Raw genomic sequence first — 27,100 nt, 5'->3', positions numbered from 1 at the left:
TTCTCAATTTATCGATTTGTTGTCAGAAAACTGTGAAAACGTCATCAAATGTCTTGTTTTGTCCACAACCAAACAATATTAAGTGAAGAAACAGGAAAATATTCACATTTAAGACACTTGAAATAGGCTTGGGGTGATATCCAACATTTTATATCACAAAATAATCCGGAACAAATATCGCGACAGACGACAGTATCGTTGATACGCTGTTCACCTCTTTACTTCTCCCTTTGCAGCAACACATACCTATTTAACACTTTTAAACAACAAAACAATATTAAACAAGAGCTTTTATATGAGAATGAAAACCTTAGTGCAAAGAATGAATTGCACACATGACAGAAAGGCCTTCAATATTAGATGCAGCTTGTCTGTCACTGGTTCCCTTCCCTCTAAATTCTAGAGGGCCAGCCAGGTGAGAAATAACACTGGTATTACTTAGAAAATTACAATTAAAATACAGTCAGAGCAGTTCCTCTAAGGACAAGAAAAACACAGCTGGTCCATATTCGACATTGTGATAAATATTGCATATAACAGCAAATATTGTCATATTCGATCATATCGAAGTCTAGCTGGAATCAGAGAATTTGGACTTTTGTTTTCCTTAAAAAATTACTCAAAAAAAGTGTTGCCAGCAAATATCAGTGTGACAGGTTTGGATTACTATAAACTTATGTAACTGTAAAAGCATTTGAATGTTGTAGATATTCATATTCTGTTGTATTGTTTAACCCAGAACAATGCATCATATTTTATAAACTGATATAGTATAGTATATAGTAATACTCTGTAAGTGCAGTAACTATATCTGTCAAACATAAATGCAATGAAGTAAAAAATACACTATTTTGACTTGTAGTGGCAGAAAATGAAAATACTCAAGCAGAATTATCTCATAATTATACAGTGCAGTACTTGAGTAAATGTACTTAGTTACTTTCCACCACAGGTGTGTGAGGAGGTGTGTGTGTGTTGTTAAAGCTCTGAGGGATCACAAGAAAGCAGCCTAGTCTACAACTACACACTGCAGAGTCACAAAGCACTTTCAAACATCACTTCACTCTCATATTGTGTTATTGTTATTGTTGTGGTAACTTACTCGGGTCTTGAACTGGTCCTTCAGCAGAATTAGTTTTAAGTTGTTCCGATCCACAGCCACGCTCTTGCTCCTGACATCACCATGTTTGTAACTAGCTCCAGTATTTCTGTCTCTTTCTGTCCTGACAGATGGTTTCTCGGGCAGGTTTAGTTTCGGTGGCATCATTAATAATGTAGCAGCGCTGGAGCGTCTGGAGGCGGACCGGACCGGACCGGACCGGACCCTGGCACACAGGGTCTGGTTGCTTGGTAACAGTGGGGAAGCCTCCAGCAGAAAGGAGTAAAGTGAAGATAGTTTTTAGGACTTTTTAAGTGAAATACGCACATTTTTTATTATATTTTAAGAGTTCTGTGTGAGGGTGAAGTTTGCACCCTCATTTTCCTAAACGATACACATGGGAAATGTAGTGTTTTGTGCTTACTTGGCAAGAAAAAAGGTGTCATAAATCCATCATACTTCCCTAAAAACTGCCAGCTACTGACAGACAGCCTAACGATGACAACACGTCACTTATTTTATCTTTAAACCCATTGGTCCGATGACTGTTATGTGGGCGTGGTCACCTTTGAATTTCGCCCTCTGATTGGCTACTCGGCGAAAACACATAGTGCCTGAGTGCAGTCGAAAGGTTTTTTTTCTTCTCTTCTCCTCGAAGTTAAATGTAAGTTTACCGAAAAGTTAACGGAAAATGTCGTGTACGGCTGAGTTTAATACAGTTTGTCTCTAAATAACAGGCGTCAGGTTCGTGTTTTTTTTTTTTAAAACGGACCTATGTTTTAATGTTGTCGTGAGAACGTAAAGAAAAGAAGAGGAGAAGTCACCATTGTTCGAGCTGGATCGTCTAACGTAAGTTTAGAAGCTAGCATGCTAACGAGCTAATCTTTAGCTGGATGTGATGGAGGGAGGTGAATTCACTGTCTTCGAGATGGTTTTTAAACTTATGACAGCAGTAGCTTACTCATCATGGAAGTGTGGTGTGTACGATCCTGTCTTTTTTTTCTCGTGGAAGCTGAAATGAGTCTGAATGGAGCTCGTACTGACAGGGATGTGTCCAGAAACTCATCTGTTAAATACGAGTAATCGATGGTGTTACTACTTGTTCACGCCCATATGATATATACCTGATCCTTATGAAGCACAAACATATGTCAAAGCTTGCTAAGTGGAGGTAGTTGAAGTATTATACATAATTAGAGTAACTGTATTTGTCTTATATGGCCACTTTCATATATTTCATATACTTGCACTGAGATGTTGTGTGTGTCAGTGTAGTAATACATACCTATACAGGCATACACACACAAACACATACTCCTGTATGTCTTATATCTGCACATGCAACATGGGAATAGGAACAGACATAACAATCAAATCACTCAGAGTGCTTTAGTGGCACATATACACATAGTTACCAGTTTAGTAGGTACATTTAAAAACTAAATGACAGCCCTGCAAGAAATACTAAAAGGTTTAGCCGATGTTAAAACTGTGCACTGATGTCATTTTAGACAGTATAGTTAATTGTCAAACTGTACACTATGCTGCCTCTGTTACATGTCTTTGTCAAACCCAAGTGATTTATAACCACATTTGAGGGATCATATGAGGGCCAACCTATGGACATCAGAATTTCTTACTTCCCAATGTCTGTATTGGCATTGGCCTCAAAAATCGAGTATCGGTCGGGCTACTAAAAAGCTGTTGATTCAAATGTACAGTCCTTTTGGAGGCTGTAGTTTGAGGCGCTGTTGAAATGTATTGCATTACAATGGCAATGCCTCATTGTTATTTATTAGGTATATCTGGTTTATTATTGTACACCTTTTGTATGTGGGTCTATCCAATAAACTGACAACAAAGTGTGTGTATGAAATGGAGTATGAATTTGACAAAGTATGTCCTGTGTGTCAAAATTTACAAATGTTCATACACAGAAACAAAATACTGCAACACCAGTTTGTTTAGATGTAAAGTTTTTCTTTTCTTTGCAGGCTTTCCAGATATCCTGTCCCAGTGAGGCAGAATTACCGGTCAGTATCCCAGTACTTATGTCGTACTTTCTTTTGTTTTGCTGCAGGTTTTTTTGCTGGCTCATGGTGTAATGCTGAGTGGTGTTTCCATAATTAGATTTAGGTCTCAGTGGTCATTTGAGTGCATCAATGGGGCTGTAAGCACAAAGAAAAAACACATGTCATCTGCCGTGTGTTTGAGATGAAATCATGTCCTGTTTGTGACTCAGAGCGTCAGCGATTACCTCCCGTGAAGCGGTCATCAGAAAACAACCTCTGGTTTCCTTTGATTTGCCTTTTAGTCAGGAATCTTCCTCTTACACACTTGTTCATGCTCACTGCAGCTTTGTGGGCAGCAGAGAAGGTTTCTCTCAAACACACCCAGTTGGCATACAATGGTGGAAAAGGCTGCACAAACACTGGCACGCATCAATCGGTTATTATAATAATGTGCAGAAACATGCACTGCACAAAGCTCCCAAAGCCCTGGGCTTTAGTTTGTCTTGTAACCATTGACATTCATGTAGCAGCGGGAGGAAACAGGCTGGACAAAGATGATTTCACTCTATTACCTTTTTTTTTTTTTTTTACATGCAAGTACTCAACATTTATGGACTTAATTACCAGAGTTACCTGTATTACCTGTTTCTCTATGCTAAGATACTTCTTAAGAAATATCCTATGTCAGCAGCAAAGTGTCCCTTATACTCACACTTATTCATGTTCATAAACACAGACAAGTCCTTTGTGTGTGTATTTTTAAAAGGCCCTTAGTCTTTTCATTGAGAGAAACTGACCAGCGTTAATCTGAGTTGAACAACAGATTCTGACAACAAGGCATGATTGAGTAGTTGCATGTTGTCAAAGCAGTTCTCATTTTTGTGGGTGTTTTGCTTGTCATCTGTTTTTAAGGTTTGTGCTCTTCTTGCACTATGAGCTCAGTGCTGATCTAATACTTTAAAGGAAGCGCTCAGCAAGCCTATTGTAGATCAAAGGTCTAATCCAAGGTGCTTCACGGACACCGGCCACATTTTTTGTGCAGCATGAGGAAGTGGGCACAGATTAATAATTACAGTACACGTCTGACATTGTTTTGACTTTTAAGTAATAATTAAGGGGGTAGACGGTCACATACACAACTTTAACAAAGTAAAGTGTTTCTTCTATTTCCACATTTAGATTTAGTTTAATTAAGTTATGTTTTAAGCAAAATAAAAAGGCTTTTTAGCACATCATTTGAGTGGCCTATTTGTAAACTAGGGCTGAACATACTTAGATTGCTGGGAAAAAGAACAAAGTGATTGTTGTTCATGCTACATCTATAAAATGCTATATAATTTCTGTCCTAGTCTCATGTGTTGTAACTGTCTCTGAAAGGTTTTCACTTACACACATTGCTTTTTCTTTTGTCATGTCTTTGTCTTTCATAAAGAACTAACCCAGTTTGCAAATAACTGGTCTGCCCCATTTCCCATTTTGTGTGTGTTGGAGGAGGGGCTCATGGGTTAAACTTGGGGGACAAATGGGTGTGGCCAGCATGACCTCATGGAGAAATGAGGTAACGGTTGGCTCTGGTCTTTACTTGGTGCAGCAGTCTATCTTGTCCATGAGTGTTGCTTATCGCTGTCCTTTCCTCTGGTGGAAGCTGCAATCACACAGCAGGTTCATCTGTTTTGCTTACTTTTTCCAGAGCTTCCCTTTTAATTTAGTGACTTTTTTCCCCCTTGACAAATCATGCAACAGGTTGCTGGTTGCTCTTTCTTTTCAGTGACTTCCTCTGATTCCTCTGAAGAAGTTTTTTTCCCTACCTTCTCTGCTTGCATAGGTCACATTCTGTGGCGTTCATTGCTTGCTCACCTTGTAGTTCATTTAGAGCTCATGTGCAGGCTGGTGAGCAGCCTGGATGAACTGAGTCACCGTCTAAGATTGACAGCTCCTCTGTGGTGTTGACCCCATCCATCCTATTCCCAACACGCTCTCTCACTTCCTGCCTGCCCCACTTATGCACGCTGCTGTTTTGGTTGGTGTTGCCATGGCACCGTGTGGCCAGAATGAGGCTTCACATACAGCATCTTGTGTTCTCTTCACAGAGGGCAGCTGACGAGATTGAGGCACGGTGACGCAAAACGCGCAGTGTACGAAAGCAGCCGAGTGGACACTCAGGACTCAGCAGCTCTGTCTGACACTCATGGGGGTTACCTTTCCCTGTCAACACTCAGCAGACTTGACCACGTCGGGTGACCTTTTTGCTTGGTTTACCAACTCCTGTTGACCAAAGAATCTTTTTTCTTTCTTGTTGGTTCTTGTTTTTAAACGCAACCATTTTTTCGGGAACGAGACTGGGATTTTCCCTCATATTATGCTCATCAATGGATACCAGCGGCTCACTGGTTAGCACGCGGGCTGAGGAGCAGCCCTTTCATGTCCGCTACAGGTAGGAATCTCTCCTCTCTCGGCTAAGGTTTGGTAGAGTAGATTGCCTGGCTCTGTTCCTCTTCCCCTCATTAGTTTTAGACGGGACTGTAAATTGATTTATTGGCTGTTTTAAAATTTTAATTATTTGAGTGCCTGTGACAGAAGACGCGTCAGTGTCAGGTAACAGATTTTTATGTATTTGATGTTACCTTGTCGAGGAAGTGATGTAATATGAGCAGGGGCCCTTTTCACAGTCCTTCCAGTGAGTTTGTTGACTAAAGGCAGGTGAGTTTCCCAAAATGGCATCAGCCAGCTGTCTTTACATACCCAGGTAAAGAGCCCTGGCAGCAGGTGTGACCTGCCAAACAGACCTGCTCCAGTTAGCTTCAATATTTAACAAGCCCTGAAAAATTCATCACTGCGTGCTTTGTTTTTCGCCACACGTGTGTCCAACTTAATTGGATAGAGTACATCTGCTTCAGGACGCCTGTTTTTCCAATGGGTGCTACTGTCTGGATGGTTATCATTAAGGACTTGATTCCATTAGACGACACTACTACTGAGTCGACTTGTGTCTGACACGTCTAACAAAGCTACTTAGCTCTCACCAGCGCTGTAATCTGTCGTGTGCACACTCTACAGCCGTAATCTCAGGTGACCAGGTCAGGAGAGAGAGCTTGAGAGGAAGAAAAGCAGATTAGCGTAGAAGATGCTGAATGAGCAGTTTCCTTGCTGCCATGCGTTGGAAGTTAATATGCTTGACAGAATCACACGCGTCTCCTTGAAAGGTTTTTAATGCTAAAGTATCTCTATGACGTCAGATGACCAGTGGTTGTGATACTGCAGGAAAGGAATGCTATTTTTAACATTTTTTTTAACTTCTTTTAGTAGAAACTACTACGTTAGGTTGAGTTGCTCTCTCCATGCTTGAGACAAAGAAAAGGAGCTGCAGCCTGGAAGTTTTCCTCGGTAGATGCCTCTCAGATGTTCCATGTGCTGTTGTTGTTGTAAGGCACAAAAAGCGAGCAGGTAGGCTAGTGTTTGCCACAGCCGCAGTGTTGGAAAAGTGTGTTTTTAACTTGGTGGTAAACGGAAAGTGGGCATTTCTAATTTAAGGCCCAAGACTACTGATTACATGAGCTTTATCGACTATTCAGAGCACCGTGTTTGCTTTTGTTCACAAATTATAGCCTGGATGGATGATGAAACAAGCTACTTTGGTTGGTGTTTGTGTGTCATTTTAATAGCACAGTAAACTATGTAAGCTTTTACGCCACGTGGGGAGTCCAGACTAGATTGTGACTGACTGAATGACTGGGTCAGTTCTTGAGATGAAACCTTGGGTGAGTGTAGGAGGAAAGCTTGAGATAAACACACTTTGTGTGGAACGAATCTCTTCCCAACAATACAGTTTCCTGCAAAAACAAAAGTTGGCAGACTAACGATTTTTGCTTTGTGCAGATATGCAGGATAATCTACAGATAATCCATTTGCCGATAAGCCTCCAGCCATTGTCCGACTCTCCTTTCATCTGGCCTTGCAACGCCCTCATTTGTAACTCTACGATGCTCGGTTATGCTGCTGTTTTAGAGGACGCACTTCAAATTGAATGTTAAGAACTCTATTTTAGGATGCATCTGTGAGCATATCATCAAAGTGAAGTGTTTTCAAAACTGTCTCTGCTGCAAGTGCAAACATTTCTGCCACTTAATTTTCATGCCATTGGGTAACAGAGTGGAAACCAATGCTTGCATAAAAGAAAACAATCTGAAAACCTTCAGTTGAATTGAAAAGACTGGAAGTAACACCCTGTAGTCAAAAGATCTTTTTAAGTATCAAAATAAAATATTTAAGCAATTTGTCATTATAAAGCAAAGCTTATAAACAGGGGAAAGGGAATGTGGAACATTGGTGTACTGAAACATCTCTACTTGCTTTCTGCGTCATTTGACTGTAAAAGGAACCCACTTAACTTTCTGAAGCATGTCTAAAGGATGTGAGATAAACCATAACAAACAAACCCCAGTTCGAGCCATTGTTCTATGTGGGCGGAAGGAAATAGCTCAACAACATTCCCTTTGCTTAGAAAGAGGTTTTTTCCCTGGTTCTGAGTAGAGTCCGGTTAGTTGGCTGTAGATTTCAGCCAGAGAAGATCTGTTTTTCCACAACTTCTTCATTACTGGTCCTTCATTTGTTTAGTTTGGATTCTAGATATTTTAGACACCTGACAGACTGCTTCTTCTCCTGTCTGCTGTAGGATGGAGGTGTCCTGCCTGGAGCTGGCGTTGGAGGGCGAGCGGCTCTGTAAGGTGGGCGACTACAGAGCAGGCGTCTCCTTCTTTGAAGCTGCCATCCAGGTGGGCACGGAGGACCTGCAGGTACTCAGTGCCATCTACAGCCAGCTGGGCAACGCCTACTTCCACCTGCATGACTATGCCAAGGCCCTGGAGTTCCACCGGCATGACCTCACCTTGACCAGGTAGGACCAGCACAAGAACCCCACATCATTACTAAATGTATTAGGACTTGGTTTAAATATTAATTACCTCCAAAACTTAGAAATCTAGAGTTGAATGGACACAAAGGTTGTTTAAAAAGGGATAGTTTATATAGGCCTACATCTGTCATTACTTTCTTGTTATTTCACTGCAGCATTTTTAATAATAAGATAATAAAATCATAACAATATTCCATTCACATCTCCATCTAGGCAGATTTTACCCACAAATCTCAAAACTGTTTAATAATATAATAATATTTTTGAAACATACACCAGGTTAGAGGGTACCTTGTACAATTTACAGCATTAGTTCTCTCTGAATCTCTATCATATCCAAGCATAATTTATATTTGAACCAACATATAATCGGAAATCAAAATGGAATTTTTATTGTTAATGTGTGTTGTGTAGGACAATCGGTGACCTGCTCGGAGAGGCCAAAGCCAGCGGAAACCTTGGCAACACATTAAAGGTGCTGGGGCGGTTCGACGAGGCTGTGGTTTGCTGTCAGAGGCACTTGGACATAGCAAGAGACATCAGTGACAAGGTGAGGCTGTGGGATATTTAATAATATTCATGATCATGTTTACAGTGAAATATCCTGTACATTGTTGGAGCATTCAGAAGACATCAACTGCTCTGACATGTTTTTCCTGCGCTCGTGTCAGGTGGGTCAGGCGCGAGCTCTGTATAACTTCGGGAATGTGTACCATGCCAAAGGCAAAAGTATCTGCTGGAGTGGAGCTGAGCCCGGAGATTTCCCAGAGGAGGTGATGACAGCACTGAGGAAGGCAGCCGAGTACTATGAGTGAGTGACTGCACGGTATGCTGCTGGTGAATGTGTATATGTGTCGGTAGCATATCAATGACACAGTGACTGTATGTGCAATTTCAGGGCGAACTTGGCGATAGTGAAGGAGCTCGGGGATCGCGCCGCTCAGGGTCGAACCTACGGGAACCTCGGCAACACGCACTACTTGTTGGGAAACTTTCGCAGGGCTGTAGCTTCTCACGAGCAGGTGTGGTGTAACCCCAAAAACACTTTTTTATCAAAACATATTTGCAAAGACAAGGATTATAAATGATGAGTTGCTTGAAATATGCTTCTGTGTCTTTTTATTTTGTGCAGCGATTGCTCATAGCAAAGGAATTTGGCGACCGCTCGGCAGAGAGACGGGCTTACTGCAACCTGGGCAACGCCTATATCTTTTTGGGGGATTTTGAAGTGGCAGCTGAGCATTACAAGTGAGCCAAAGCACACAAATTAATGTTTTTAATCATTTTTTGTGCAAAAAAAGTGTGACAGGGCATGCATACATGTAGCATCTTCTGTCACAGGCAGAAGTAAAGAACTATTACACAGTATTCTTGAAAGGCATCAGCATTTTTTCTGTAAACAACGGTGGCAATAAGTAAAAAAGTAAATAAAGTTGTGCAAGTTCTTTTTTAAATGTATTTCTATGCTCATTCTTGATTAATCTTGCTAGAATGAGCAGGCTAGAGGGGGGTTAACTGAGCAAACAGTCGACCTCATCATTCCTCTCTCTGCAGCAAGATATAAATACTGGGTGTGGTGTGACATCTCTGTTGAAAGACCACTTTTCAGAGCGTTGCACCACCAAGCCTAAATTAAGCTTAAGATTTTCAAGCAAGTGCATCTTAAAAACGGCTCTCTGTCGACTTTAAAAATAATCTCAGTTTCTAAATGTTGCTACCGTATTCTTCTGATTATTGAAGCCTCTCTGCAGTGTTTTTGAAGCGGCGTGTCTGTGTGTTTGTCAGGAGGACGCTGCAGCTGGCGAGGCAGCTGAAGGATCGAGCCGTGGAGGCCCAGGCCTGCTACAGTCTGGGCAACACCTACACGCTTCTCCAGGATTATGAGAGAGCCATAGACTACCACCTCAAACACTTAATCATAGCCCAGGACCTCAATGACAGGTACACACAGAAACTCATTCACTACAGAGAAGAATTCATGCTGGTGTTTCCTATAATTAAGTGTGCACCCACACAAGTATTGAAATGTGTTTTTGATGCAGGATCGGGGAGGGTCGTGCATGCTGGAGTCTTGGAAATGCTCACACTGCACTGGGGAACCATGACCAAGCAATGCACTTTGCTGAGAAACACCTGGAGATCTGCAAAGAGGTAAATGAAGGCAGTGTCTTCTGTCCCTTGCCTTCTCCTATACATCAAAGCAGAGTAGTTTTACTTTGAAAATCCTTCAGTAGTCAAATTAACCTCCTTTTGCGTGTGTGTGTTTTTCTAGACCGGAGACAGGAGCGGGGAGCTGACGGCTCGTATGAACGTTTCTGATCTCCAGACGGTTCTGGGTCTGAGTTACAGCACGAATAACTCCACTCTGTCAGAGAATAAGGAAATTGACTACAACCAGCATGGTAGGTTGGTTAACTTACAAGTTATATATTAAGTTTTAAGAGTTTTGTCGGTCTTAACGTTGTTTTTATGTTTTAGGAGCGAGGCCCAGGATGAGCAGACGACACAGCATGGAGAACCTGGAGCTGATGAAGCTCACTCCAGACAAGATGAATGTAAGAACTTCTCTCCTGTCACACTTAGCTACTAAGAACCAGATGTTTTTCAAGTTTGGACCACAGATAATGAAATGTGTTTTGTGTTTATTCTATCATCTGTTCCTGTGTGTTAAAGGGTCAGAAGTGGAACAGTGACATCCTGACCAAACAGTCCAAGCCGTCGCTGGCTAAGACCTCCTCCAAGCTGTTCTTTGTCAACCGTCTGCGTGGGAAGAAGTACAAGACTGGCTCCACTAAGGTCCTCCAGGACACCAGCAATACGCTGGACACCAGCCAGACGCCAGCTCAGGGACCACAGAAGGTACAGGATGCGTTCGGCTGATAACACACATGCCCAGGACAGCTATCATCAGACAAGGCATGTTCATCTTCCTGTTTTTGTACTTTTATTAGCGACTCAGTCCAGACATGCTCGGAGACGAGGGCTTCTTTGACCTGCTGAGCCGCTTCCAGAGCAACCGTATGGACGACCAGCGCTGTTCAATACAGGATAAGGGCAGCAGGTTATCATTGAACAGTGGTCCAGAGTCGCCGCCCAGAGCTATCAGGAAATGTAAGTCCACGCATTCAAACTAAAACCGCCACAATTTCAAAGTATGACTTCCTTTTCACACTGAAATAAAACACATCTGTTTATCTGTAGCTGTATCAGAGTCGGCCAATGTCTCGGGCACCCACGGTCGGCGGTTAGAGGAGTCATCGGCAGCAGCAGGAGGAAGCCTGCCCGGCCTCAGGCTCAATCAAAACAGCAGCCAGGCCGTGCTCAGCCACCTGATGGCCAACGCTGACAGTGCTGAGCCTGACGACGACTTCTTCGATATGCTTGTCAAGTGCCAGGTACCTAAATATCAATAAACAGTGTTTACAGAGAAAAGCTGAATGAGCGCCGTTTCTTGCTCAGTGACACAGCACATTTAGGGCCAGACACAGCAGGCTAAAACTGTTCTTTTACTTACTCACCTGTAGTGTCCTGTCATACTAAAAAGTTCATAACCAGACCTCAAACTGACAATCTTTTTCTTCTTCTAACTCCACCAGGGGTCCCGTTTGGATGACCAGCGCTGTGCTCCTCCTCCTCCTCCGGTCAGAGGGCCCACCGTCCCAGACGAGGACTTCTTCAGCCTCATCATGCGCTCTCAGGCCAAACGAATGGACGAGCAACGCGTCACCCTGCCTTCTGCGGCAAACGCTGCAGCCAGGCCCGGCTCCAACTGAACGAAACACTAAAGGGACAGTTTTTGTTTTTTTTAATCTCATGAAGGTGTGGACTGCATTACGACTGACCAGTGGGGTGGTCAGTCAAGGCGAAAGCCTTGTGTCTCCGAGCATTTGTCCTTTTGGACACAACAAAGCACTGTCAGCATTAAATGTAGTGTACAGTATGAAAAAAAAATCTCAAATTAATTAACAAGGACTTTGTATCGCACAACTTGCACAACACCAACAAACTCTCAGTAGTATCAGGGATCAAGTGTTTCTTTTTTTATCCTTGTGTGTCATGATTCTGTACTCCAGCAAATTTCATTTCACCGTATGTGTATTTTTCAATACACGACTACAGTTATGTTTGTATTTATTGTGCTTTTTATGATTGTTTTGATTGTTAACTGCCGTCCCAGCACTCTGAGGTGATGTGGTTATACTCACAGTGTGGACAGAGGTACAGCTCTCTTTCCTTGTGTTTGGTTTATATTCAAGGGATTTTTTCTAGTTTGATTGACCAACATCGGGCAAAAGAAATTGTATTTGAAGCTAACTGATAAAAAAATGAATTTAACCCGTGTACAGCCCTTATGCTCTTTTGTACTAAATGTTTCAGTGAGGTCAGATCAATAAAGCCTCATTCATGTAGCCATCTTGTTTTGACTTTTTATAATGTTTAACTGTTTTTTCAACAACAACAATAATCACAGATGATCACAGCTTGTGTAAAAGACACTTTATTGAACGTACCAGCAGTCAGACTCGAGTTAGCTTGAATTAATTTAGGTCACTTTTTAAAAACAAGAATTAGAAAGGCTTGATACAAGAGCCACTAGCATTTCAAAAAACATACTAATAACTGTACATACATTAACACAACTGAAATAAATACATCTATGTACGTATTAGTTTGGCCTTATTTGTTAAAACAATATATACTATACATTAACATAAAAAACTTAAATATGCATCTTTGTAAGTAAATTATAAGACAATGTTAAAAGACAAAGTGCGCATGTAAAATACAAGAAAATAATACAATGCATATGCCCCGAATACTGGTTCTAAATAAATATCAAAACACCCGTCCGTCCATTCGGACTTCATTGTGCATATGGTTAGACCCTCGTCATGAGCAGAGACTGCCACCTACTGTTGTTATATCATCACAGCAGTAGACAAACCAAAGCTTTTCAACACTGAAAGATCCTAAATGGAATGAACGCCACAAGTTTCACTTTGTATTTCCCTTTGATGCCGACATAATCTTTCCATCGCAAGCAAGCCATCGCAAGACACTGTAACAGCTTCAGCGCAAAAACACTGATTTTTCAAATTTAAAACAAATGCACAAGCGAAATTTTTTTCTGTCTTTTTTTTTTTTTTTTTTTACACATTTTGAGTCGTATTAATGCAGCCGATACACTAACAGTACACATCCCACGGGGGAAGCAACAGCTGACTGATGAACAGATAGAATGACTTTCACAGATTCAGCCTCCGGGTGGGTAAAAGCTCACTACTGACACACTGAGAAATCACATTTTACACCAGAAAGTCAACTCCTGTTTTCCCCTAAACAATAGCAGCATAATATCAGCTGTAAGAAAATGATATGCAAAAGAAGGAAGGAAGGAATGTAAGGTTTCTCGAAATGACTTAACAAAATTTGATCTTGAAAAATGACCACATTATAATTTTTTTTTTTTGTTTTTTTTAAACATTTTTGTTATGGAAACTCAAGGAAGGCACCATCATGAACAAAACACTCTGTCCTGTCAAACCTGAACAACTCCTCAGTGAAAAGGACATGCAGCAACTGACTAGTTTGTGTAAAGGAGTGAAGATGTAGGATGAGACCGCATGAAGGGGTGAAGTGATGAAGGGGTGAGAATAATGAATGATCCCGCTTTTTTTAGCCCCCGAACACGCCAACGATCGGTGTGATGAATGCAGCGTAAAGAAAAGGAGAACATGCAACATGTGTGCTTTTGAAGTTCACAGGTTTGTATCCATTTGGTTTCCTACAGACAGGAGTGAAAGGCTCATTCACCTGTTTGTGTGTGAATGCAAGGGTGTGTGCATGTGTGTGTGTGTGTGTGTGTGTGTGTGTGTGTGTGTGTTTTCAGGGTTGTAAGGGTCAAGCGTGTGGAAAGGATGTGACAGTGTGGATAGTGCAGGAGGAGCAGTGTTGTTTTAGGGGAATGTGTGTCTTTTAGATTATAGTGACAGGTTGGCTCTATGTATCTGTGTGTGTGTGTGTGTGTGTGTGTGTGTGTGTGTTATGGGTTGTGTGTCCAGAGTGTGACAGTGCGGTCAGCAGAGGATGAGAGGAAGGACAGGTCTTGTGTGTGCCATCGACACTGGATCACCTTGTCGCCGTGCTCTCCCACCACGGTCTGAGGCAACTGCTTGGTCAGGTCACCTACAAACACACACACAGGAAGTGGAGCTCAGACAGGCAGATTTTAAAAATCATGACACACCTTAAGACAAAAACATGTCTCGAATTAAAAGTAAAAACTGAATATCCAGGATAATTTTTTTAGCTGACACAAAGCTACTTTTTTTTTCATCGTCCCAGAAATAACTGAATTAAATGATACTATTGTCATTTTGAACATTGAACATTTTTTGTTGTTCCTAAGTCTTAAGGGAGATTATTATATTATATTATTATCATGCTCATTTTTTGGTTTACCTGCTTTAATTAATTAATAATAATAAATAATCACACATGCATAGTACTTTATAATCCATTAAAAACTATTTTATATTCATGGTCAAAATAAAAGTTTGTTGTAACATGAACACATCAGCAGATGAAACACATGTGACTGTAACTGTACCTTGGAGGTTGGAGACCATGACCTTTGTGTCGTAGGAACCGGTGAGCAGGTAGTGCGCTCCGGGGGAGAACCTGACGGACCGCACGTCACTGCTGTGCGGCCGGTACACCTGGACGATTCGTCCGCCTCTGATGTCATACAGCATGCACCCGCTGTCTTCCTGTCCTGTTGCTAGGAGACGGCCACTAGGATCGACTGCTACCGAGGCAACAGGACTGCCTGTGGAGGGAAAAGTTGTTAGCAAAGGTATGATATGGTATGATTTTCTCTCTTATTCTTTAGTATGAATGTTTTGACTAAATTGTGTTTTTATTTCTAATAAAAAATGTACTCACTGTTACAGTCTCTTTATGATATCTATTTATTCGTTCATTTATGTCATTTTAACTTAATTTTTATTATCACTACTACTATGTCTCTATATTTACATGGATAGAGGTGTATACTTATTTAATGTACCTGATTGGAAATGGGCATTCAAACTTAAAAACTGAACTACTGACCATTATGCCCTGACTTGAGCCATACCTGAGCCGTGGAACGCTGTTCCCACTACTCGGACACAGCTGGGCACCCTGAGGTCCCAGAAACGCACCGTCTTGTCTTGAGAGCCAGAGGCAATCATCCAGCCTCCCCACGTGTACAGAGACAGAATGTGACCTGAAACACAACACAGAAATGACACGTTACACACTCTCCACCTCATGTGTTGAGTTCAGAAGGACAGGTGGACGGAGTGGAGTGTACCTGTGTGTCCACTGAGGGCGTGCAGACCCTGTCCTCTCTGACAGTCGGTGGTGTAGATGTTACAGTCTCCGGCTCCGGCGCTGATCAAGATGGCTCCTCCACTTTCTGGACCCTCCATGAAGGCCAGGTCTCTGATGGTGCCGTCATGCATGCTGAACTCCAGGTCTGGGCCTGAAGCACAAAAATGTGAATGCTTGTGAGATGTTAATACTAACAGTTAAGTACCTTAGTTTCAAAACCCAGAAGGGAACCCACTCCATACATTCATAAGCAGAGTGCGCTCACCTGTGGCGTTGCATGTCTCTGCGCTGAAAGGCAGCACTTTGACGTATTTGTCATTGGAGCCTGTAGCCAGCAGCTGCCCACAGTGGCTCCAGGCCACACAGTAGATGGAGCCTTTGTGGTGTTTGTTCCTCTTGAAGCGGACTACCGGCTGCTTGACAGGACTTGAGCCACTGAGGAGAGTGGAGAAGAGAAAAAAAGAAAGAAGAGGGAAGACAAACGATTGGAGAAGAGATGAGTTAACTGGTAGAACAGCAAAGTCGAACTTAAGATGAACTTTTAGTCTCAACTTTTATGCCAACATGGATGAAGAGTGGAGTGCCCCCCAAAAATAAACTTTTACTTTTGTCAACTCCTTATGCCGAGGAAAACCTGTGTGATATAATCAAAAGCTGCAGTGGACCTTGTGGTGGGATAGTTTTTGTCAACTGCTGTTTCCAAGGTCAAGAATACCTTCAATATCAACTGCTTATGCTCTAAGCTTTCAGTAAGCAAGGGAGCTTCTAATGTCTAAGGTCAAATTATTACCTTGGGTCTAATGTTTCTGGATAAGCGCAGACTCGTAGAGTTTTAGAGTTAGAGCCCACGGCGTAGAGCGCTCCAGACGGGTGAAAGGCAACAGCTCGAACAGCCTGAGTATCTTCCAGAGTGTGCACCGGCACAAAAAGGCTTTTCTGCTTGTCCCCCTGAGAAAAATAAAATAAAATACAATAAAAGATCCACATTTTAAAAACACATGACCACACAGATTATATGTACTTAGCAGTCTAATCTACTTTGATCCTGTCCACGCGATGACATTAATTCTGTCATGATGCCAGCGTGACATCAATACTGAAACTGTTATAATCTCATTAGTCAAATTAGCGTCACGCTGCATCACCTTATACTATGACGAAAACAGGAGGGAGTGAGCTCAACTTTAAAATCAGATCAGAGAAGTACAGAGAGGTCGAGACAACAATTGTTCCTACAGAGCACCAGAAGAAGAAGAAGTGTGACAGTGATAACAGCTAATGTGAGGGACAAGGAGCCGTTTCAGGCTCATTTTTCACCACAGTGAGACAACAGCATGTTACTTTTAATAACTGACTTTATGTCTGTGTGTATACCTACCTCTTTACTTCGGGATAAGGAGCCTGGAGAGTCACCTTGTTCACTTCCTTTCTGTTTCTGCCCACTGCTAAATACACAAAAACACAGTAACCCATCAGTAATTTTAAACCCCGCAACACTCCGGTATAAAAACTTAAAGAAATAACGAAGTACCTCGGGGTGACGACAGGGGACTCATCTGGAGGAGGGACTATGCGGCCCCCGACGGTGCGTTGAGGGGTGCTGCTCAGCACCCCTCCCCCTTGGTTCCGGCTCTGCTCTGGGATCACAGATGGAGGGTTGTTATTGTCTTCAGTGGCAGGCTCGTTCCCGTTGCCATTACACTGCTGGGTCAGAGACTTCACCTCCTCCCCTAAATTCTCCATCCCCACATTAAGCTCCTCCAGCTTCTGGATGGACCTGAGGAAACCACAAACACTTAAATCTTAGTTTTCTCCATGTATTTTACTTCTCTTAGCATTTCCCTTTTTTCCTCTACTTCAATTTTTACTTTTGCCTACAGGCTGTCTGCTGACTGAGTCGGCAGGCTAGTTAAATCTAGTGAAAACTACAAAGGGCCGAGGACAAAAGAAAACTGAGGTAATGATGTCATTATGCACAGCTACCCTTGTGAATAATGCAGAGGATACAGAGACAGGGAGAGACAGGGGAACAGGAGGACTGGAGGAACTCTCCAGGGACAAATCAAAGCTCCTTTGTCCTGCTGACGGAGCAAAAATTAACACATTTCATGTCATTTTTGTCATAGGTAAACATACTCTTGTAGTAGTTTAAGAGTATGCTTAAGTTTAAAATGGGTGCTATTTTTGAGCGCCGTCTGGATTTAATATTATGTAACTAAAACACAAGAGGCGATGGTCCAATGTGATGTGATGTGATGTCGCTGATCGCCACAGATGGTGCAGTGTGGACTGGAGGGTTTTGTGAGGGGGGTGTGTGTCATGTTAGGAAAAGCCACCTGGGACTCTTAATTATCAGGGGCCTTGACATGTCTGCTTCTGTCTGACAGCTGCTCCCCCATTGTATGAACATATTAACAGCCACACAGTAATTAGCTGGCTTAATTCAGGGAAGCTGCAGCAGAACCAGTGACAGGTCTGACAGGGGAACATTTTGGGTGTCTCTCGCCGTGTCCGTACCTGTTGAGGAACTTCTCTGTGAGGCTGTGCTGCATGTCGCTGGGCGGGGGCTCCTGCTGGACCCCGCCCTCCAGCAACATCTGCTGGTACATCTGCCTCTGCTGCTGCTTCTGCTCCAGGTGCTGCTGCACACGGAGACGCTGCCGGTAGAACTCCTCGTACTTCTCTGTGGAGTCGCGGAGCTGAGGATCGAACATAATGTCGTTAATAATACATACATGGACCATCTCACAACTTTTTCTGTATTGTTCTGTATTGTAGGAAGCAGAATGAGTCTCTCTGTATGAGAAAAACAGCTAAATGAACAAGGACGCATGGAGACAACTACAAAGCATAATATTCACACCCATGTCAACCGTCCAACCACGAAGCTGGCCAATGCCAACTCCTATCAACGCTACTCAAAGCCGGCATTGTGGTCAGATGAAGCGTGCTCCACCCCAGCTCAGGTATGAGAGGAGGAAGGAGAGCTGAAGACAGGTCACTTCCCCTCTCTGTCCTCCGCTTCCTGTCCTGACAATCTGATGGGAACAGAGCTACGGCATGTTTTACAGGAGGGGAAGCAGGGGGGAGAGACGCTGGCACTGTGCCAGCTCTGGAAAAGGGATGGAGGGTAGAGAGGAAAACAAGAAAGAAAGGGTGGGAGTGTGACAGTGAGCTCACAGAGGCCCCAAAGTCTGCTTCTGTTTCATGCCTCTTTATGTGTCTCCAGGGCGACGGGGAAGGCAGAGTGAAGCACTAACTTCACACCGAGCTGAGCAAGGGGGCCCAGAATAGAAAGCATGAGGCAGACAGAAACAGATAGTGTGTTAACACTGTGTTTACAGGCAACATGAGGGCAGTAATGACTCATTTCTTGTGGTTAAGCTCCTGGGTTCTTGAGTCATGCGTCCCTGCTGACCAAATCCAACTAGGCATCTTTTCCCCTGTTCCTGCCCGGCCAATCTCCTTCGTTACTGGTTCATAATAATCACAATGTCATGTAAAGAAATCAATAGTCTTAAATCATTCAGGACCAGAAGAAACACCTTTTCATAATCAATATAGGAATTTATGCAGGAAGTTGCTCTAAATCAGGCTTCAGCAATATCCAAAATTTTATATCACGTTATTGTTCCGTGTAAATATTAAGATATTTGATCATATCATAGACAAACATCAAGAAAACTTCGTTTTACTAAACATCCCCATCATCCTGTCCCTGCTCCTATAGACTGAGTTACACAATAGGCTAAAAACTATGGCCTGTGTTTGTTTAAGTTTTGACAAATAATCCATTAAAAGTGTGCCGAATTAGCTATTAGCAGTTCCTCTTAGCACTGTGCTCATGGATATACAAATAACTATTACTGGATTACTTTTATAGTGAGTAAAACGTAAAAACGTGATAATTCTTAGGCAGGTTCTGGAGTTATAAGAAGCTTCTCTTTTTATTGATTCCAAGCAGATATATGGACTTCTGCAGCGGCAGACTGGAGATAATGATATCCTCCAAATGTGCAAGTCCCACTAAATCAAAAAAAAATGTGTGTATCGTCTTTGTATTGAGATTGAGATTTGAGTTGTAGTACATAGTATACATTTTGATTAATTAGTAGGCCAAACTGCAACTAATTACTAATTTCCAGGTGTTTTTAGAACACCAGCACACATCTGTCACTTCCACCTCAAGCGGTATCTTTGCTTCACGTCTCTCCCTCAGAGTTTCCCTTTCAACTCTCCCGTGTACCCCTGGGGAAGCATGACTCACAGCCTGAAAGCCTCTAATCAACTTCTCAGGATAAACTACTTACGCATGAAGTCTGGTATGAGGCTTCTACTGTTCATTTTCCAAAGTTAACTGTGTCAACAACAATGTGTCTGCACACACACATTCAAAAGCCCCTTTCCTACAAGCATAAATGTTTAAATACGGTGCCATTGAAGTGGCGGGGACACGATGAAAACATACTAACACTACACCACAAACAAATCAAAACAAGGGCAACCTCCTCCTAAAAAACTCATCCAGGCAGAGGACTACAGAGCTAGAGTGGAATGAGCCTTCACAGTGTCTAGGCTGTAATTCACACTTGCAGCAGGAGGAGGATGACTCAGACGCTCAGAAAAAAAATTACTTGGAAAAGACACTTAATCACAACGGGCCTATATATAGACCTACACTGCAGGCAACACCCATGAAGGAAAGAAAACAATGCAGGGACATAAAAAAAATAAAGCACTTAGTTGGTACAGTAATGCGTGACATACAACAGGTCTAACGAGTTGAAAAGTAAAGGTGATTGTTGTTTACCTCATTCCTTTCAGGGGTGCCTGTTGATGGTGCGTCCTCGCCCGGAGCTGAGGCAGGACGCAGGTTCTGAGCACCGCCTGAACTCATCATCTTATCCACGGGTGTGTCTGTCCTCGAGCTTCCAGAGAAAACACAGATTATCTCAGACACCTGACATAAAACATCAACAGAGCTTGTACCTCCGGTCTAAAACTAAGCGCTTACGTTTCAGGGGATTCCTCAAAGATGCTGTGGCAGTCGGAGCTCTCCATCATGAGACTCCTGCTCAGGCTCTGCCCTCCTGCTCCGGGGTAGTGGAAGTTGGCAAACGAGTGGGACATGGGAGAGACCCCTTTACCCGGCGCCACCTCCCCGCCGCTCGCTCTCTTATCCTGGCCTGACAGCCCGTAAGACAAGCCGTCCAGCGCCGGGTTCAACGAGCGTGACATGTATGTGTCAGCGGACTGGGGGCGACGCAGTGGAGAGGAGGGGTACGGAGACAGCTTGCTGATGAGAGGGGTGAGGAGGTCGGCGTAGCCGGTCTTTGCGGGCTTGACCAAGCGGTCCACGTGGATGTTGAGCTGCTTCTGTTCGAAGGCGCAGGAGAAGACGCTCTGGGCGAGGTTCTGCATCCAGGAGAGCAGGGACAGATCCAGGTCGTCACAGCCGTTACCGCACAGCATGTCGACACCCAGGAGCACCTCGCTCTCTGTGATCTCCTCACCTGTCGCCTTGCTCTGCACACAAAATAATCCAACCAATTCAATTATAATCATTACACAAACCCATCAGAGGCACAAACTAGCTTAGACCAGAGTGTATATGTTTGGTTTAGGGTTTCAAACCTGGCAGAACTCGACACAGCACTCATAGAGGACTCCCTTGAGGAGAAGCTGGAAAAGTCGATCCCTACTGGCCTTGAAACCAGCCTCACTCAGCTTCCTGTCTGCAGGGATGAACTCCGCTACCATCGTGCAGGCCTCCTCAAAACACTGCACCCTGGCCGTGCTCGGGTTCCAATCCTGAGAGACACCAGCAAAGAAATAAGAAATCCACATACATGCAGAACACAGAAGTCAAACTTTCAACAAAACGTTGTTTGTTCATGTTTGTTTGTGTTGTGGATTAAACTTGTGAAATTGTCATTTTCTTGCCTTGAACTCTGCGTGGTTTGTGAGGCGAGGCAGCGTGAGCAGCAGACACAGTTTGCTGTAGTCGTCTTTAGAAGTACAGAACTCCTCCAGGGCATGGAGACACTTGACTGCTTCCTGCATGGTGAACTCCAACTGAAAAACATGAAATGCGTTTCAGATTGTCGCAGATGACTGAGTCATGGTTTCTCCCTGGACAGCAGAGAGAGACAAACATGTTGCATTACACGAGAGCTTTATCTCTGGCAGCACACCGGAGGCACAGACCTTTAAATGTCGGTGTGACCGAAAATAACACAAGACCAGCTCTCAGGCGAACACATGCACAAGAAATCAGACAACGCCTTGTTCTTATTGCTACAACATTGTCCTGCACCACCATGAAAACACAATATCACACAAACCAATAACACCACTAATGCCAGGGAGCATGCCCACAAATACACTGTGTCCACAGATGCCCAACAAAGTCTGACCTAATCCAGTTAATAGGACCCGATCGCTCTGTGTCACCAGCTGCATTTATCTGCTCTGCCATGTGACAATAGGCCGACAGCTAGACTAATTTAAGAGCATGAATAGAGAGGAAAGAATGACTAAGTGTGTCTGCATGTGTGATTCAAACAGCGTTCGCCAGATTTATTGATTCATTTGATCGTATTAACAATTAGGATTTACAAAGAATTAGATTAGATTCAGGGTTGTTTATAACAAGGTGGCCACAAGCATCAGTGTCAATATTTTATTATGCAGTTGTTGCGATGAGATTTCTGCACTTCATGAAGAATTTATAAGCGTAAAGCTCTTCAGGTGCATTTCATTCTTCAGTTACTGTTTTAAAGCCATCTGATGCCGAATCTGAATCTTTTTAAATGCAACATTTATGTGTTTTTGAGTTATTCAGTCGCAAGATTTTCAAATGACATTATGACACAAGTCATAATCAAGCTACAAGCTAAGAAATGAAATTAAAATGTATTATCGGGTGCACCTAATTTATGTGCTCATGCACCGAAATGAAAAAGTTAGGCGCACCAGTGCAACCAGTATGAACATTTAGTCTGCAGTCTTGTTCATGCTCGCTTGCAACATTTCAGCATATTAGAATCCAAAGCTTAATATTATTGTTGCTCTAGCCCATTTTTGAATACAATCTACGGCTCAGACTGAGAGGAAAGAAGCAGCAGATGGCGGCACCATTTCATCTGTGGGTGGGACATCACAGGTGAACAGATAAATTCGTAAAATGGCTTATTCTCAGGTCAGTCGATCACGTAGTACCAGAGGCGCATATAAAGAGCTTAATCCGGATAAGTCCTTGGCCGCAGTGTGGCCAATAACCACCTCACTCCTTGCATGCAAATGCAGTCACTGTTGAGCAGACATACATAGACACTCACAGCCTGCCTTCTCCTCGCTTTAGAAACAGAAAGTTTGTGGGGTTTGTTCCCATAACTTGCAGAGTTGCACGTATTATAAACACTGTTTGCGTCTCTTCTTCTCTTTGAGATGCAGCCTTCTTGTTTACTGCCATGACAACCGGTGACAGTCGAAAGGGAAGACAAAGCAGCACTGTTACAACGTCTATTCATTAAGGATGAGAATTCAAGGCTGTGTCGCTTGGGAGAGGCTTAGAGACTTAAAAAAAAATACTTATAATAAAAAAAGTTCAGTGGCTTACGTGCTGTGGCTCATCTTCTGCAGACATGGCGTTATTCACACACAGAGCCTCCAGAAACTTCTGCTTGAGGATGATGTAACGAAACCTGAGGACATGACAGGTGACATTAGAAGTGGTGACATGAAAAGAAGTGATGCAAGTGTTGCTGCTGGCGATGCCTCCAGGATACAACACACTGACAGCGATTCACACACCTTTTTCTGTCAAACTTATCCATGCACTCCAAAGGCTGAATGAACTGCAAGACCTCGTCCCACTGGCCATCGAGCACCAGTTGCCTGAAACAAAAACAGTTTATTTTTAACACAGAGGTTACACAAAGAGTCATGTCCTTTAACAAGAATGTGCGACACATGTGAAAAATCACAGTTTTTTATTGAAACATGGCTAACAAAAGAGCAAAATACTTTCTTAATAAAAGGTGTACCATGACAAGGTGAGACAGCCTATTAACTGACATACCTTAATGTATTTAATACTCAGGCTGACCACATTGTTGGATGACTTTCAAGAGAACACTCACATCTCCAGCAGCGGTGCAGTGTTACACAATCTCTAATGTAGAGGACACGATTAGAAACACTAAACTAAGGGTGGAACAGTTGCCTCTTGTTTCTGCCTCCTAGTACGCAGATTTTGGGAGCTGCAACCTGAGACGACTGCATCCAGCGTCCACATACCTGAGGAAGAGCATGTCGTCTGAGTAGAGCCCATTGATGACGCCGCTCTCCTTCTCCAGTGCCAGCATGCTGATGTGCAGCTTCCTGGAGTGGAGAAAGTCCAGGATCGCCTTGATGATCTCCACCTCCTTCACGTTTATGGTTTCTTCCGCTGTCATGGTGACGACGGGCTACCAATGACACGGGCAATAAAGCAAAAATACTTATAGGACTTCACACACACATGCAAAAGTGGACGAACAAAACAACTGAACAGTTTCTTTGTTCTTTCCTGTGCAGGCATGAATAAACCCTGAGGTAGCTGAAGCAGGCTTGTGACCAGAACGGGTGGGAAAATGATCCACAGAACCATATTCATGATATAATAGGTGTCCAAAGTAACAAGTTCTAACTCCAAGAAAGTGGACAAAATTCTTACACAAAGTTCTTTCTTTTATGTTTTATACATAGAAAGGTTGCAAGTTGCACTAAGGCTGCAAGATATCGTTAAAAAAAGACAGATATTGTGATACAATGTCACGATGATGTGACATTTGCTGGGGTCGTACATCTGGAGACTGTCATTAGTAGTCTAGGACATCTCTGCAGGCCTACAGTACTCATATTTTGAATAATTGTGCAACCCTACTTTGAATACAAGTTTGAATCGTTATGTGTGATTTTGCAAACATTTGCCACATCTAGATATATATCAACATCAGAGAATATGTTAATGATTTCAACCATAATACCAAACCCCTAGTGGCAAGCATCTCTTGCCGAAAGCATCTAAAAATGCAGATGCGGATCAATGAGTGTAAAGCTCCTGAATATGCATGTGTGTAACTGAACAGTGCCTCAGTTTGCTGTTTAAATGTACAGATTTCCATCCTACGTCTGCAGTCTGATCAGATTTCATCTCGCATGCAGGAAACACATACTTTGTGTAAAGCCAAAAAAAAAATGCACGGTCATGAATCTCACATGAGTCCTCTGTAAAGTTTAACTTCTGAGGATCAAAGGTGTGCAACCTGAAGTGTGTTGTGGTTTGAAACAAACTCTTTGTTTGCATGTTCATCTTGTCTGCAGGCTTTACCTATTCAAATACACTGGTGACCTGAGCCTTCAGCATCTGATTTAACCACTCCCAGCATCATACAACTGATTATTTAACAATGCTATTATCAGGACATAGAAGAAGCCAGTGTCAGTCCCTCATCATGGACATACATGACTTTAGATGAAAACACAGGATGTTAAATGAAGGCAGCAACTTAGCTTGAGAGGATGCTCACCCCCTCCACATGTTGTGTTTAACCTCACATATCACTGTCATGACAGTGAGTAGCTTCTAACACATTTATAGTCATGTATCTACCTTATTAAACGACAGTAATTAGACATTAGCAGCTACAAAACTAGCTCGACAAGCTGTCTGTCCTGGCTCCAGGCAGCACTGCAGTCCTGCTAAACTAGCATGGGAGATGGTTAGCTAATAACACTGGCAGTAAGCCACAAGTCAAACACTGTAAGGAGCTTAGGCTACTTGCTAGCTTTACATGGCTACTCAGTTTAGCGAGCGGATTACAGCAAAACCAAACAAACAGCTAGTTACCGTCAGGGCTCATACAAAGCGGACTAATAAAAGTCCTAACCGGTTTGTTGGAGGATAGCAGAGGAAGAGAGAGGGAGAGAGGGAGGGGAGGGGGGTCTGTTAGCTAGCCAGGCCGACAGGGAGAGAGGCATCATCCGCTAGTTAGCTGAGCGGGCGGGGTGGCGCACTGACAGCTTTCCCCCCAACAACAACAACACAAATCTGCCGCGATTAAAAAGCTCACCTGTGTCTACAAACACATGAAAACGCAGTGTCCCCCCCCTCGGTGTTTCCGTGCTGTGGACGGACGCTGTCACGACGGTGTTTGCTGCTCGTCTTCGCCCTCTCTGTCCCTCCTCCTCGTCTGGGCGGTGTGTCCCCTCCTTGCTGGATCTTTCTGTGGCGCTCCGCAGCGGTCTGCTGCTGCTGCTGCCGCCCTGCCCAGCCCTGCTGCTGCTGCCTGCCTGCTGCTGCTGCTGCTGCTGCCTGCAGGAGCACCGCCTCCATCCATCCTCCACAAACTTCACATTACCAGCAGCAGTGATTACCACATGTAAACGAAGGAAATTCAAAATTGAAAGTGTTAAGATTATTAAAACCTCATATAAAGAGTGTCAAAAAACAGGGGCGTGCACAGAGGTGGGCGGGGGGGGGGGGGGGGGGGGGGGGGGGGGGGGGGGGCTTCCATCATTAGCCCCCTTCACACTGCGCTTTCGACAGCGGGAAATCTTGTTGATATTTTATGTTATGTTTAACAGTTTTATTCCACCTCTGAGGTAGTAACAGAGCCGAGCAGCAGAGGTGAGACGGCGTCGGTGTGAATGGAAATGCCGGCAGCAGTGTGTCGGTCTGATGAGTTCACAGTCTGACAACTAAACGGATCATCCCACAAAGCAATGTTACAAGACCAAACAACAGTACTGTGGTAACAGGTCGTGTCTACAGCATCTTATATGAGGAAAAGTGCCTGTCATCCTGTCTGTCCTACCGACTCCTCATCACATTTCTGCCCGAAAAACAGCATCTGTCCCCGGTAGCGCGAACCAGGCAGCTCCCGCAGTTGAATGGTGGTGATTATGTGATTCAGAGCAGAAAACTTTAACTCACCATGTCTTTGTCGCCTTCCATTATTATGTTGTTGTAGTTACTGTCTCTAGCAACTTGTATTGAAAGAAATCACCGTGAACAGGGAGCTTTCTCCAAAAAAACAGCATCCCTCCTCGCGAGTGAGAGCCAGACAGGGTCAGGATCTCAATCACAACACATTATAACAGCATCCATATGATTATAAACAGTCGGTGGATACATGTTTAGATTAACATTTGGAAACCGGGGGAAGCATGATAAAAAAAACACTCAGATCTCAACGTTATGATGTGTACCGTCAAGCCTCTTTTGGTTCTGCAGCACCAGCATGCTTTATGAGCCTTCATGAACGAGCCTTCGTTGTGGCGATAATGCAGAATCTCTGTCTGAAAAGGGGCTTATGTATCATCTGGCCACAAGATGCAAATCTGGTGACACAGATGGAAGTAATGAGCACTGTGTAAGCTGACAGTGCTCTTTATGCCTGTCTTCATCAGTGTATGAGGGACGATAGAAAATGTGTTCAGGAGAAAACAGAAATCTTCCTCCCACTTTTTAACTCCTGCTCCTGTCAGTGTTTGTGACAAACACTAGTAATGAAATGCATTATTTCAACAGTTGGGCAAAACTAAATGTCATGCTTATAAAATATGTATGTCTATAAATGTTATATGGGAATTTATTTCTAAGAATATCTTATGTTTTAAAGCTAGCAAGCTGCAGAACTCTGGACTGATATT

The 27,100-nt window shown here is 43.2% G+C and overlaps 2 protein-coding genes across 4 annotated transcripts; one reads left to right on the top strand and one right to left on the bottom strand.

Annotated features, from left to right (window-relative positions):
- Positions 1–1,699: 1,699 nt before the first annotated feature.
- Positions 1,700–12,432, top strand: gpsm2 (G protein signaling modulator 2). 2 transcript variants are annotated; one of them, XM_073491179.1, is made up of 16 exons: positions 1,700–1,948; positions 3,094–3,132; positions 5,202–5,545; positions 7,784–8,005; positions 8,438–8,573; positions 8,695–8,834; positions 8,922–9,045; positions 9,156–9,271; positions 9,809–9,964; positions 10,066–10,174; positions 10,296–10,425; positions 10,502–10,578; positions 10,697–10,882; positions 10,975–11,134; positions 11,225–11,418; positions 11,620–12,432. In XM_073491179.1, the coding sequence occupies exons 3-16, from the start codon at positions 5,481–5,483 to the stop codon at positions 11,794–11,796; spliced, it is 1,992 nt and encodes a 663-aa protein (XP_073347280.1). In that variant the 5' UTR covers positions 1,700–1,948; positions 3,094–3,132; positions 5,202–5,480; the 3' UTR covers positions 11,797–12,432. The 2 variants fall into 2 exon arrangements, with proteins under 2 accessions (XP_073347280.1, XP_073347281.1); XM_073491180.1 differs by lacking the exon at positions 5,202–5,545 and having other exon boundaries at positions 1,860–1,948; positions 11,620–11,888.
- A 73-nt stretch (positions 12,433–12,505) lies between these two features.
- On the bottom strand, positions 12,506–25,672 carry wdr47a (WD repeat domain 47a). 2 transcript variants are annotated; one of them, XM_073491176.1, is made up of 17 exons: positions 25,519–25,672; positions 23,702–23,871; positions 23,216–23,299; positions 23,022–23,106; positions 21,344–21,475; positions 21,035–21,211; positions 20,415–20,926; positions 20,211–20,328; positions 17,918–18,099; positions 16,932–17,177; positions 16,779–16,845; positions 16,191–16,348; positions 15,666–15,835; positions 15,381–15,551; positions 15,162–15,293; positions 14,634–14,852; positions 12,506–14,209 (listed from the first exon to the last, which is right to left on the bottom strand). In XM_073491176.1, the coding sequence occupies exons 2-17, from the start codon at positions 23,857–23,859 to the stop codon at positions 14,067–14,069; spliced, it is 2,754 nt and encodes a 917-aa protein (XP_073347277.1). In that variant the 5' UTR covers positions 23,860–23,871; positions 25,519–25,672; the 3' UTR covers positions 12,506–14,066. The 2 variants fall into 2 exon arrangements, with proteins under 2 accessions (XP_073347277.1, XP_073347279.1); XM_073491178.1 differs by having other exon boundaries at positions 14,031–14,209; positions 16,779–16,842; positions 25,519–25,597.
- Between the last annotated feature and the right edge of the window lie 1,428 nt (positions 25,673–27,100).

Source organism: Pagrus major, chromosome 21, assembly GCF_040436345.1.
Source record: "Pagrus major chromosome 21, Pma_NU_1.0".
Lineage (NCBI taxonomy): Eukaryota > Metazoa > Chordata > Actinopteri > Spariformes > Sparidae > Pagrus > Pagrus major.
Note: the sequence above shows the minus strand (reverse complement) of the source record. Positions and strands in the feature narration are given on the sequence as shown.